This window comes from Hylobates moloch, unplaced genomic scaffold (genome assembly GCF_009828535.3).
Source record: "Hylobates moloch isolate HMO894 unplaced genomic scaffold, HMol_V3 SCAFFOLD_1, whole genome shotgun sequence".
Taxonomy (NCBI): Eukaryota; Metazoa; Chordata; class Mammalia; order Primates; family Hylobatidae; genus Hylobates; species Hylobates moloch.
The window spans coordinates 169,549,484-169,562,260 of record NW_026652276.1 but is presented as its reverse complement, the minus strand read 5'-3'; the positions used below and the strand labels follow the sequence as shown (position 1 = coordinate 169,562,260).

Sequence of the window (12,777 nt, the reverse complement as noted above, 5' to 3'; positions counted from 1 at the left end):
AATTGGTGGTGATTTGGTAGCAGATTTACTGGTTCGAATATTAATGGTGGTAAAAATAACAATACATTTGTGAAAAAATTTAAATGCTTTGAACCAGGTAAATTCTACTAGGTTGAACCATGTACAATTCTTGTGTTAATAGCTAAAAAATGTCAAATATTGGCAGTTTCATGTGGTCAAGCTATAGTTTTAGAGGAATGTGTTCTTTACAGTGATTTAGTAACAAGTTGATGTAGGCATGTGAGGCTACAATGTGGAAATAGCCTGTATCTCACCGCTCTTTGCCAGTAGTCAGGTGACGGATAAATAGGTATCGATGCTAAGGAAGGGGGAAATGGTTTAGGCTGTAATTTCCAATATCACATTTCAGTTCTGTGATGTTGGGGAAATTAGAGAGAAGCAGAGCAAGAGAAATATGTAGTGGGATTGAATTTTTGCCCATCTCCAAACTGAAAAACTCTTAAGAAGCAAGTGAAAACAGTACACCTTTTCATAGATATAAAACAACTTACATGATATTTTAAAAGTATTCCTAACCTGTTGTATTACCTTTCCAATTTTGGATGACATCTGGTGAACAAAAAACATCTCTAAATCCTGAATGTTATTTTAGCTAAATTAAGGATTACATAACACCACATTTATTATAACCTTATGTTTAGAGTTGGCTATGACCTCTTTCCTCCATAACCCACAGTTGACTCTTTGTACGTATGTGTGTATAAAGAATAAAAAGCAAATATGGGGTCAAACATTTAATTCTATTTTTTAGCCCTATTCCTTTATTTTTTCCTTTATTAGTTTATGGTTCTGTGTGTGGAGTGCTTATTGTATTAGATGTCACTAAGGAGAAGGTCCAGATTGATCACAATCACAGTGTTTATCATTGCTCTCCCAGTGTTTAGGCCAAGCAGGCAGCATGCATTATAGAACCATGAATGCACCAACCCGGAGCTGCGTATCAGTACTCAGCGTACGCACATGTTTTTTCTCTGCTAGACTGTGTCCTCATTACAGACAGTTAAACAAGCAATCCTGTCTCTTTTGTGCATGCATTTTTAAGTCCCCCCTTTATATTTTCCCTCAGAATATTTTAGCTATGAAAATATTCAGACTCCACTGGCAAGTAAGGGAGATGGAACTTAGTAGTTAAAAGTAGTTTTACTATTTGTAGTAAAAGTAAATTTCAACAGCCTTAAAGCTATCAAGCTGTGGGCTTGAAAAAAAAGTTGATGTTTGTTTTGGTTGTGGCTTGAGATATAGTTGACCCCTTAGGTTTCATGAGTAGTCATTCTGGAAAAGTCAGGCAGCAATCCCTCTACTCCACTCTGCTGAGAAAGAACACGTAAGATGAAAGGAGCCTGTGAATGTCTTTTTTCTCCCAGAGGCTAAAGGCGAAGTGATGGCGGATGGGCTGTGTGTCTTTGTAATCCCTTTTTTCCTAGTAGGACATCAAATAATGATCTAGAAAATTATCTCAAATATTAAAGGTTGTTTTTCCCCCTTATTAACATCGGTTTTGAAAAAAAAAACACTACAGTGGGTATCTGATAAAATGAACTTACTCTGATTTTCTGTATTATCTCAAAATTTATTTTAATCATGATGGGACTAGAGTTTAGATGAAATTCATTTCTTCCAAGTTGCAGTGAAAAATTGAGATGTTTATTCTCAAAGTGGGATGCCAAGGTTTGAGTATGGCTGCTGAATATGAGTCTGAATCCTTCTGCCAACCTAAGGGAAGGCTCCCTGCATCCCTCTATCCTACTGGGACTTTGTCAGAGCACAGCTACCTCTATGAGCAAATGTTTTTCTGTTTTTATATGGTTTTGACACCACAGTCCCCAAACGATTGTTATAATTTTCACCCTTAACTCTAATTACAAGTCTTTTGCATCATGTGCAATTTTACCTTTTCAAATCTCACTGGTGAAATAAATTTAAAACATTGCCATATGTTTACCTAAAATTTATGATGAAACCAAGGGTGCTTGAATTACTAATGCTAATGTTACGGGATTTTTGTAGATAAACAATGACAGAATAACATGTCCTGTGTTTATGATATTGTTAGGATTACATGGAGTATGATTTTGACAGTGTTTGTCTTGATGAGGGAGACACACTGGCTCTAGAACTTGTAGGTGTTAATCTCTGGACTGACTTGGCAGCTAGGAGACTCCCTTGCCCTGCTAACAGCAGGAACTGTAGTATCTGGCACCTCGCTGGGACCAGTGGCTGCTGCCTTTGGCAGCCTCAAAGTTAGTCATGTCTGTCGCCTACCGTGATGTTGGTACATATCGTAGGCTGTTTTCTGTCCATTAATGCCATTTTTCTGCCATCAGCTTTGAAATTAGTGGCTCTGTCCTTTTCCAAGTACAAATTAATTATGTTAATCTTAAAACCAAGAGGGCTTGTTTCAAATTCAGATGTTGGTATTTATTTAACTGACAGTGTGTTTCAAAAGTTTATATAAATATGTTTTGAAATCTAAAATCTGTCATAATTATTGAGATTTATTAGGATGTAATGTGGAGGCTTTGAGGTTTCATCTAAGTGGTCAAAAATATAATATGAAAAACGACATGATACTTTTCTATAATATTAATCACTTTCAGGAAAAAACATTTTCTTCTTAAGATGAATGTTGGCAGGAATTTGATTTTACTGAAATTGTGGGACAAACACAGTAGGAAATGATGGGTGTGAAGATATTACTTTGAGAAATGAGGAACAATTTAGGTGTAAGTAGCAAGAGAAGAAAGGCAGTAATTGGGGAAAAACAGTTAAAAAAAAAAATCCTATGTCAAAGTGTCCTCTGGGTATGAGATTCTCACTGAAGTGGAAGCTTTAATACCTTTATGGAGTTGTTGCCAATAAGGAGGGATCATCTCTGAATTTGACAACCTGAAGTATTAACTTGAAAAATGGAATTTGACAAGATTGCAAATAATGTTCAATAATATGTTTCCAAAACTTGCTTCACAAAGCCATGCGCCTTTCTTACAACATGATATTCACGGGCCCTTAATTCAATTGATCTGAAAAGTTCCTGTGCAGGCTAGGTGTTATGTACCATACCTTGCCATCATTTAAAAATACCCTGCTGTGGTTTGAAATAATGATCTCTGAGGATGTGTGCACCTCAGAAGACTGGTGCAGAAGCGAGTATCCCTTTTGAAATGAGCCTATGTGATCCCCAGATTAATATGTGAAAGCTAGCTACCTAATAAAGTTTTAATTGCTTAAGGCTACTGGGCTAGTTGAATAATTAAAAGAAAGAAGATTGTAAATTATTAGAATTAACAATACTAAACTCTGTGGTAAATCTATATTGATTGTTTCTTCAAAGTTAATGTGCTGTGATTTTACTGTGTTATTGTAATTACTTTCTCACTTGAGTGCTGGTTTATAAAGCTCAGATAAAATAAGCCTGTAGATATTTTTACAATAAGGATTTTAGTGTGCAAAACTAAGTTTCTCTTGGCAGATATGTGTAGGGCAGAAGAGAAGTCCTCTCTACCATAGTTAGTGTCTACTTCTCTTGTGTGGGAATATACATTGTTGCTCCAGATTCAGTTCCAGAGGGAACACACTTCTTACTGCCTTCCACACCGATCAGTTATCAGACTGACTTCTTATGACCAATATGTGTTTATAAAAGTTTATATTTGGATTAAGGATTTAATATATTGTTATGAAACAGGTTTGCTTGGGGAAGACAGTGGAAATTCATAGCAGTAACAATAATTCTGATAACACGAGCTCACATTCGTGGAGGTAATACTGGCACTTAGTGTACTACTAAGTCCTAAGTACTTTATTTTTGCCTTCTCTGATGACTGTCCAGTGCAGACTCATTTGCATGGTAATTGTGTATCTAAAATATTATTTTATTTTAGTGAAATATTAAATAATTGAAATTTATTTTAATATGTTAAAACATGGGTAAATCCCTTAATATTATTTTTTTAAAAGACTTTACATTTTAGAGCAGTTTTAGGTTCATAGCAAAGTTCATTGGAAAATACAGAGTTTCCACATATTTTCCATCCTTCACATATGCACAGCCTCCCCAGCTATCAGAATCCCCAATCAGTATGATACATGTGTTGCAGTTAATGAACTTATGATATTAACACATCATTACCCAAATTTCATCATTTACATGAAAGTTCACTCTTGGTGTTGTAAATCTCTCTTTAAAGATATGGCCTTGCTGTATTATTATTTGCCAAGCGATCACAGACCTGCTCAGGGCCACCAGTGTCAGCAACTAGATTCTGAATAAATATTTGATTAATAAATGAATTACTACAATTTATTGATAGAATAGAATATAGGCAGAATGTTTTGTTTTTTTTTTTTCTTTTCAGATTTTATAGATTCTTAACAAAAAACCAAAATGAAGACATAGTGTTTTTAATGTAATGGTAAAGAGGAAACTTCTGTGTTTTGAATACTCTACTTGAATTGTCATTGCTGTAAAGAGAAATAATTTTGATTATTTTTGGTTTTACTCAGATATGAAGAATTCTTAAATTAATACTCATGCTTATGAGTTTATAAATACTCATGCTTATGAGTTTATAAATACTCATATATTAATTTAATAAAGGTTTCAGTTACTTGATAGGATGGGCTACTTGCATTGTACAATTTTTTTTAATATATTTTCCCCTGTCTTTCACAGTTCTTTTATTCTTACACGGAGTTAGAAAGATGTAAGACTAAATTCACCACCTAAATTTAATAAATAATATTTTGTAAATATATTTATATCCTTTGACCCTGTAATTCTATTTTTCACAAATTATTATAAGGAGATAATCCAAAAGGAGGAAAACTAAGTGCCCAGTCGTGTCTTTTGTGGTATTATTTATAAACATAAATCTTAATCTAAAATTTCCTTAAGATGAGCAGTGTTGTAAAGAATCTGATTATGGGGATGTGATGTGTCTCATTTTTTTTTTTTTTTTTTTTTTTGAGATGGAGTCTCACTATGTTGCCAGGCTGGAGTGCGGTGGTGTGATCTCAGCTCACTGCAACCTCCACCTCCCAGGTTCAAGTGATTCTCCTGCCTCAGCCTCCCAAGTAGCTGGGATTACAGGCACACGCCACCATGCCTGGCTAATTTTTGTATTTTTAGTAGAGGCAGGGTTTCACCATGTTAATCAGGATGGTCCCAATCTCTTGATCTCGTGATCCACCCCACTCGGCCTCCCAAAGTGCTGGGATTACAAGCATGAGCCACCACGCCTGGCCACGTCTTATTCCTTTTTTTAATCAAAGGAAAGGAGGCTTGCATTGAGGAAGGAGTGCAGTTTAAGAGGTAAAGCCAGCTATTCCTTGTCAAGGTCTTGAAATTGCTAGCATTAGCAGCTGGTCTTCTCTGGGTTTTTAGAGGAGTAGATACCCAGAGGCCCTGTGTGGAAACTGAGTTTTATCAGCTGGAGATTTGGGCGTAGTGCTGGTCTCAGAGTCAAAGGAAGATTGGTCAAACTTGAGGAAGAGCTTCTAGGTGGCAGCAGGCTCTTCTTATTCAGAATAGCCACCCCAACCCTTGAGGACCCCAGATGTATGACATTCAGTAAGTTTGTTGAGTTCTTACTATGCTTTAGATCTTGATCCAGGAGCAAGATATATCAATGGGGGAAAAAAAAGATTACTGTTCCTATGGGAGAAGGGGTTTGGAGGACAATTAATGGTGGCTTTCTGATCTTGAATCTTCCCACTCATACTCCTCCAAAAGTCATAAATCCAACAAGGAGAACAAATGAAAACAGACAACTCATCCCTTCAAGAGCATTAAGAGACAGCAACAAGCCTGTGATAGCAAAGAGTGACACAGGGGAAGCTGATAGAGGCTTAAGAAGCTGTGAAAAACAGTACCAGGCGTGTGGAGGACTTAATCAAATCACAAGCAAAATTATTCCAGAAAGAGAAAGCTGGGATGCTGTGTAGTTCATTCACAGCACTGGGTGCAAGAAAGGAGGATGAAAGTGACTGGAATTGGCAGCTGTTGGAAAGCATTGCCTCTAGAGGAGAGTCATATATAGAGAGAAAGAGTGGTACCCGTTAAGACAGGATAGTGAAAGTAAAAAAGGAAGGAAAAGGGAGAAATTAAGGATCCTGTGGAAATGAAAAAGAAACAAGACAACCCAAACCCTTCTTCTTTCGTCTCCCAGTGCCAGCTGTAAAAACTACATAGAAGAGGGCAAAGATGACAGAAAAAAAGACTGTCAGATTAGGAACCAGTTCATTAAATAAATAGGAATAGAATAAAGTAGCCCACACCTACCCAAAACGACTCTCAAACATTGAAATTAGGAATTAGTGCATTTTAGTTGCAAAAACTCTTGCAAAAAGTCAACTGTAAAATTAAAACTGTGTATAACACTGAAATATGAATTGAATATTTGAATTCATGCTTTTTGGTATATGAAACAAACAAGCCTACCTTTAGTTAGAAGTACAAAAGCTAAGTAGAGAAATGGACAAAAAATAAAATGAAATAAAATTAGAGTTAATTGAACTTCTGGCAAGTATAGAAGAAAAGGAAACATCAAATCAGAAGTGAAGACTAAATTGCAAGGTACCTAAAGGAAAATCAGACTAAAATGGCAGGTGGTAACCCAACATATTAATATTTACATTGAATGTAAGTGGTCTAAACATCAAAATGAAAAGTCAGAGATTGGCAAAATGCATTAAAAATAATGACCAAACCATATACTGTCTACAAGGAACTTCAACGGTATGATATCAGTAGGATTGAAAAGAAAAGGATGGGTAAATGCTAATCAAGAGAATGGTGGATGGCTATACAAAGAGGACTTCAGAACAAAGAAATTTACTAGGAGTAAAGAGGACATTACAGATTGATAAAACGGTCAATTCTCAAAGAAGACACAGCAATCCTAAACATGTATTCAGTAAACAACTGAGCTTCATAATACAAAAAGCAAAAACAAGCAGAACTCAAATGAGTAATGGATAGATCCACCATTACAGTTGAGGATGCCAATATGTCTCTCTCAGTAGTTCATAGAACTACTATTCAGAAAATTAGTAAGAATATATTAATAGAAGAACTCAATGATACTATTAAATAATAGGATCAAATTGACATTTATAGAACTCCCCACCCGACATCAGCAGAATACAGGTTCCATACGTAAGGAATGTATACCAAGATAAACCATATTCTGGATAATAAACTATACAAATTTAAAGAATTGAAATCATACCAAGTATTTTCCCTGACCATAATGAAACCTAACTAGAGATTATAACAGATGACAGGTAAAATAACTGAAAGAAGTTTTATCTAAATGAAAACCTTGTTTTTCTGGCCAGGCACTGTGTTATACACCTGTAATCCCAGCTTATCAGGAGGCTAAAGAACGAGGATCACTTGAACCCAGGAGTTTGAGACCAGTCTGGGCAACATAGTGAGACCCCATCTCAAAAAAAGTCTTGCTTTTCTACCCTTCATTTTGAATTGTTATTGACTTGGAACATGTGAAAATAGATAACTCTCATCTGACAGTGTGCCAAAATTATAATGGTATATATTAGTTGATTGTTATCCATAATAAATTGTTTCTCTGTCCATTTTATTTTACAGCTTCTCTGTTAAAAGGACTAAAACATGCTAACATAGTACTACTTCATGACATCATCCATACCAAGGAGACACTGACACTTGTGTTTGAATATGTGGTAAGTAAAGTAAGACTTTTAAATTTAGACATTTAAAATATGAATGAAATTCTTATAGTGTTATCATAGAATTTTGTTTTTAGATTGCTGTATTGAAGTTAATATTTTATCTGAATACATGAGAATTGTAATTTTGTATAAAATAATGGCCTTATAGGAGATTATTGAATGATATGTGTCTTAGAAGAAAAACCCAGAAAAATGTTAACTTGAATTTTTATCAGATATGTTATCTATTTATAACCTATTTGTTACTAGGATACATTGTAATTTTTAGGTTATTACACAGGATTCAACAGCCTGATGGTGATCATTATCAAAGAAAGCTCATAGGCAATAAGAATGGTTTTTTATTTTTGGATTTGTAACTTGGTTTCTCAAAAGCATGCTTATTAAGATCTGTGTGTGTGTGTGTGTGTGTGTGTGTGTAGGAAAGCCTGATACTTACAATTTAGACTTCCCCCTCACTTGGTATTTCAGCTATTAATTAGAACTTCCGATTGCATAGCACACAATGTAATGATCTTCTTGTGTGAGAGTATTATTGCTGGAAGACTTGGACTTGAACTCATAATTAATCCTTCCCCATTTCTCTTAAAAAACATATGGTATTTGTGTAGCACTACTTCAGCATTTAACTGTGGAATCGTGAAATGTAACCGTGATAATTAACATCCCAATTTTCACAGATGGATCTAAGAACATGTAATTTATAAGACACAAATGACATCGGTGTAGACATTGATTTAGAATAGTTGTTGGTATTGTCAGTGTATTAGGACCCCATTTTGTAATTACCACACTACTTTTTAAAAAATTTGAAGTACTTTCCATTTTTCCTTAAAAAAAAAAAAGAATGAATATTTGCAGCATTTTTATTTTCCTTATGTCTGCCTGTGTCTGTCATTTGAAAATTGTTGTCTTGTGAAGAAGCCATTTATCTTGTCTATTTACATATAAATGATAGACACATTTGAATAATATGGTAATGTGACTGCAAGGACAGCTAGAGCTGAGCAGTTGCATATATTATGTGGTACCAAGAATGGATGCAGATTCACACATCAATGCAAACATAATTTCTTTTGTTTAATCCATGATTTTGGAGTTAATAATGTATTCCAGCTGATTTAGACTTGGAACTTTTGATTCATACTTTTAAGTGTATCTAGTTTACATATTTCAGTTAAATCTAGATTTTCCTTACTATGCTTGACTTTTGCAATGTTTTGTAGAAAAGAGATTTCCAAAATGTACTTATTCTGTCCCTGAAATTAGATAATTAAAAAGAAGGAAAGTAGCTTGTGCACCAAAATCAGTAACATTGGTAAAGAAACTAATAAAAATAATGTGAAAATATGTCCTCTAAATCTTAAAAAATAATGAAATATATTTATGGGGCTACAATGTACATATTGGATCAAGTGTCATTTGATGATTTTGTATTTATGTTGTTGCCAAATAAAAGGAAATAAATTCACTACCCTGCATTATTTACTGATAAAGACTGACTTTTAAACATAATCACTTTTCTTTGTGTGAGTGAAATTTTCCCTAGTCCAGTTCTTATGGAGACATCCCATGTCCTTTTAAATCAACCACTTAATAATATGGGCACATGCAGTACCTATAGTAACATTTTGTTCCCAACTTCTCCATAGAGTTTGGACATCATATAGATTACTCTTGTCGCTTTTAGAGATTGAGGCCAACTTGGGTCATTTTTGGCTTATGATTGCCCTGCCTCTGCTTCTGTTGTCCTGTCTACTTTTGTCGCCTTACTTTTACACTGCTTCTTTGCCTTTTTCCTTTCTACCTTTCTTTTTCTATCTTTTCCTATTCTCATCATTTTCTATCATTTTGCTTTTTGCTGCTATATGTGAAGTTTGTTTTGTTTTGGTGCATTTTTAGTAAAAGATGTTTAGTTGAATTCCTGAAATCAGCCTTTGGTGAAAAGAACCACTCCAGCTTGTAGAAATTTCTTAGGGATAGTCTTCTCATTTAGGGTGGGAAGGTGTAGATTTCTCAGCAGGATTAGTCTATTTGGCAATTGCCCAGTTCAAAAATAACTTCCCTGAATATTACCTAAAGTTTTTATTTCCTTAACACAAGTTTCCAATTGCTTGTTCTTTGTAAATATTTGGATATCTCAAGAAAAGTTAAGGTTCTTACATACCTTAATGGATTGTTTTAATCAGATTGCTTTCCTCACAGTATCTAGCAGAAATAAACTCTACTCTTTTTGCATGTTTTGAAGCAGTGGAAAGGCAATAATAATTATTAAACATTAAGTGCCTTGGAAATTAGAGCAGATATTAGTGAGCGGCATAAGGTAGGAAACAGGAGGGCACTGTGGGCTTGGGATGAATGAGTGAGGGCCACAGAAAGAGAGGCAAAAGAATGTTTAAGACAAATATGGCCACAATAATAAAACCCAGCAGCTGAAATTTACAGAGTTTTATGCTGAGCGGTGTACGGAGGGCTTTACATTCATTGTCACTTTTGGTGTTCTCAACAGCCTCATGGAACTGTAAATATCACCATTTTGCAAAGGAAAAACCTAAAGGTTAGGGAGATGAAGCAGTTATTTCCAAGGTCTTGTAGTTTGTAAGATAGACCCAGGCCCATCCTAATTGGACTGTTACAGCTCCTGTTTATTTTTATCAATTTTAGTTAGCCTAGGTCTTTGGTCAGAAGAGGAAAAGAAAACTTTCTTCTTTCTTTCCATAACCTTCCTTTATTCTACACTTAATATCCTGAGTGCAGAGAAGTCCTAAAAACAGTGAAACTGCTTTATAGTTTGAATAAGTTTTGTAGACTGGCCAAAAACCTGTCCATTTAAACTTTTATTTCAATTAAAAATGTGTTTTTAGTTTCCATAAAGCAAACTTGTAAGTTATAGTATTGTCACATATATGCCACTAAGGTCTTCTGAAATGCACACACACACACACACACACACACACACACACACACACACACACACAACTTTGTTAGCAAGTTCTAAAATCAGTATCAGTTTAGTTTAAAATTTCTAAAACTTAATGATAATGTTGCTGTATTTCAGAATTATTAACATCAAAGCTATTTTCTAAACAATGTTGATTTTGTAGTTCCATGTAATTCATTGTACCCTTTTTTGAGGGAGGTACCATTGTAAGTTAAACAGTAGGAAAAACCAATACCCCATGCCCATTAAAACCCTGGATATGAAGGGAAGGTAAAATAATTTAAGATTCATTAGGTACTATTGTACTTTTCCTTTTGATTTCACAATGAAGTTTTCAAGGGCTTTTTGAGATACCTGTGTAATTCAAGTTGTACCAAGTGAAGGATTCTTATTTATGATAATGTGTACATACTATAAATGTATTTCTTTTTTTGGCTTTAAAGGAGAACTGTAAGCCTAGTTGCTTTATATTATTGCCATGAATGGCATTTTAGGTTTTATAAAAGCCTTCTGAGGGCCAGAATAATGAAATAAGTGGTAAAAAATTTAGTGATGTGAAAGAATACTCAAGGAAATGACTTTGAAGGTCGTTATTAAAGTGGTTTAGGGGCTAATAGGATATTGTTGGTGTAGGCTTTCTTTTAAGTAATAGGAAAAGCTTTACAGACCTAAAGTGTTCTGTAATTTAGATTCTTATACAGTTACAAAGTCTGTAGATACTATGATCTGGAAGCTGCAAGGTTTGGAACCCCTTAGGAAATGTGCTCCTTAAGTTGCTCATGTTGCTGTTGGGTAACATGTGGGCCCCTCTGGTGCATGGTTTTGAGTACAGTTATTTCCAAGGTCTTGTAGTTTGTAAGACAGACCCAGGCAGTTGGGTCTAATATGTCAAATATGAAGGAACACCTTAAACCAAGGAGTGGCTAAGTTAGCTTGAAAAGGAATCTCGTTCATAATGGTCTAAAATATTATTATAGCTGTCTTTTTTCCCTATACAGGTTTAAGACTTGGAAGAGAAAGGTAGAAAATGTAGTTGAGAATCATTGACTCCAGAATATATTTAGTTGTGAAAGTTCTAACAAATTTCTCTTCTACTTAAACAGAAAGTTAAGCAATTTAGTTTTTATTTTCTTTGCCAAAGACAAATAAGTGCCGCATTATCCTATTTAACACCATGCTGAAAAATTTAAAACAGATCCCGTAAGTGAAAATAAGAATGCTAATAGCAAACATGATTATGTAAATATATATTGCCATTAAGCTAATAACTGTTCTATTTTAAATTACATAAGAGCAAAGCATGTGTAGCAGCATTTTTCATTACATATTTAATAATTATGTACAAGTAGAAATCAAAATAGAATTTTGATTACCAGGGAATAAGGAGGAGGGGAAAATAGGGAGTTGTTCAGTGGGTATAAAGTTTCAGGTGTTTTTTTTTGGGGGGGTGGTGGGGGATACAAGATGGATGATAAAAGTTTCAGTCGTAAGTTCCAGAGAGCTACCGCACACCACAGTGCATATGGTTTAACAATATGATATTGTAGCACTTACAATTTTGGTAGTAGAGTAGATTTTTATGTTAAGTATTCTTACCATCAGAAATATAAAAGCAAGGTTGGACACAGTGGCTCAACCCTGTTATTCCAGCACTTTGGAAAGTGGAGGTGGGAGGATTGCTTGAGGCCAGGAATTTGAGACCAGCCTGGGCAACATAGTGAGACCTTGTCTCTACATAAAATAAAAAAAAAAAATTACCCAGGCTGGTTGTATGTGCCTACAGTCTTAGCTGCTCTGGAGGCTGAGGTGGAAGGATGCTCGAGTCCAAGAGTGCAAGACTATAATGAGCTATAATTGTACCACTAGACTGGACTCTGGATGGCAGAGCAAGACCTTGTCTCTAAAAAACAAACAAACTATATATATATATATATATATGTGTGTGTATATATATATATACATATATATATGTATGTGTGTGTATATATACATATATATGTATGTATGTGTGTATATATATATACATATATATGTATGTGTGTATATATATACATATATATGTATGTATGTGTGTATATATATACATATATATGTATGTATGT

The 12,777-nt window shown here is 34.6% G+C and overlaps 1 protein-coding gene across 10 annotated transcripts in view; it reads left to right on the top strand.

Moving 5' to 3' along the window:
* Positions 1 to 12,777, top strand: part of CDK14 (cyclin dependent kinase 14) — a 600,921-nt gene that overhangs the window by 257,016 nt on the left and 331,128 nt on the right. For all 10 annotated transcript variants that reach the window (XM_032761120.2, XM_058424902.1, XM_058424892.1 and 7 more), the window contains one exon: positions 7,631 to 7,725. In XM_032761120.2, the coding sequence (XP_032617011.1) occupies positions 7,631 to 7,725 (95 nt within the window). The remainder of the gene's footprint in view (positions 1 to 7,630; positions 7,726 to 12,777) is intronic.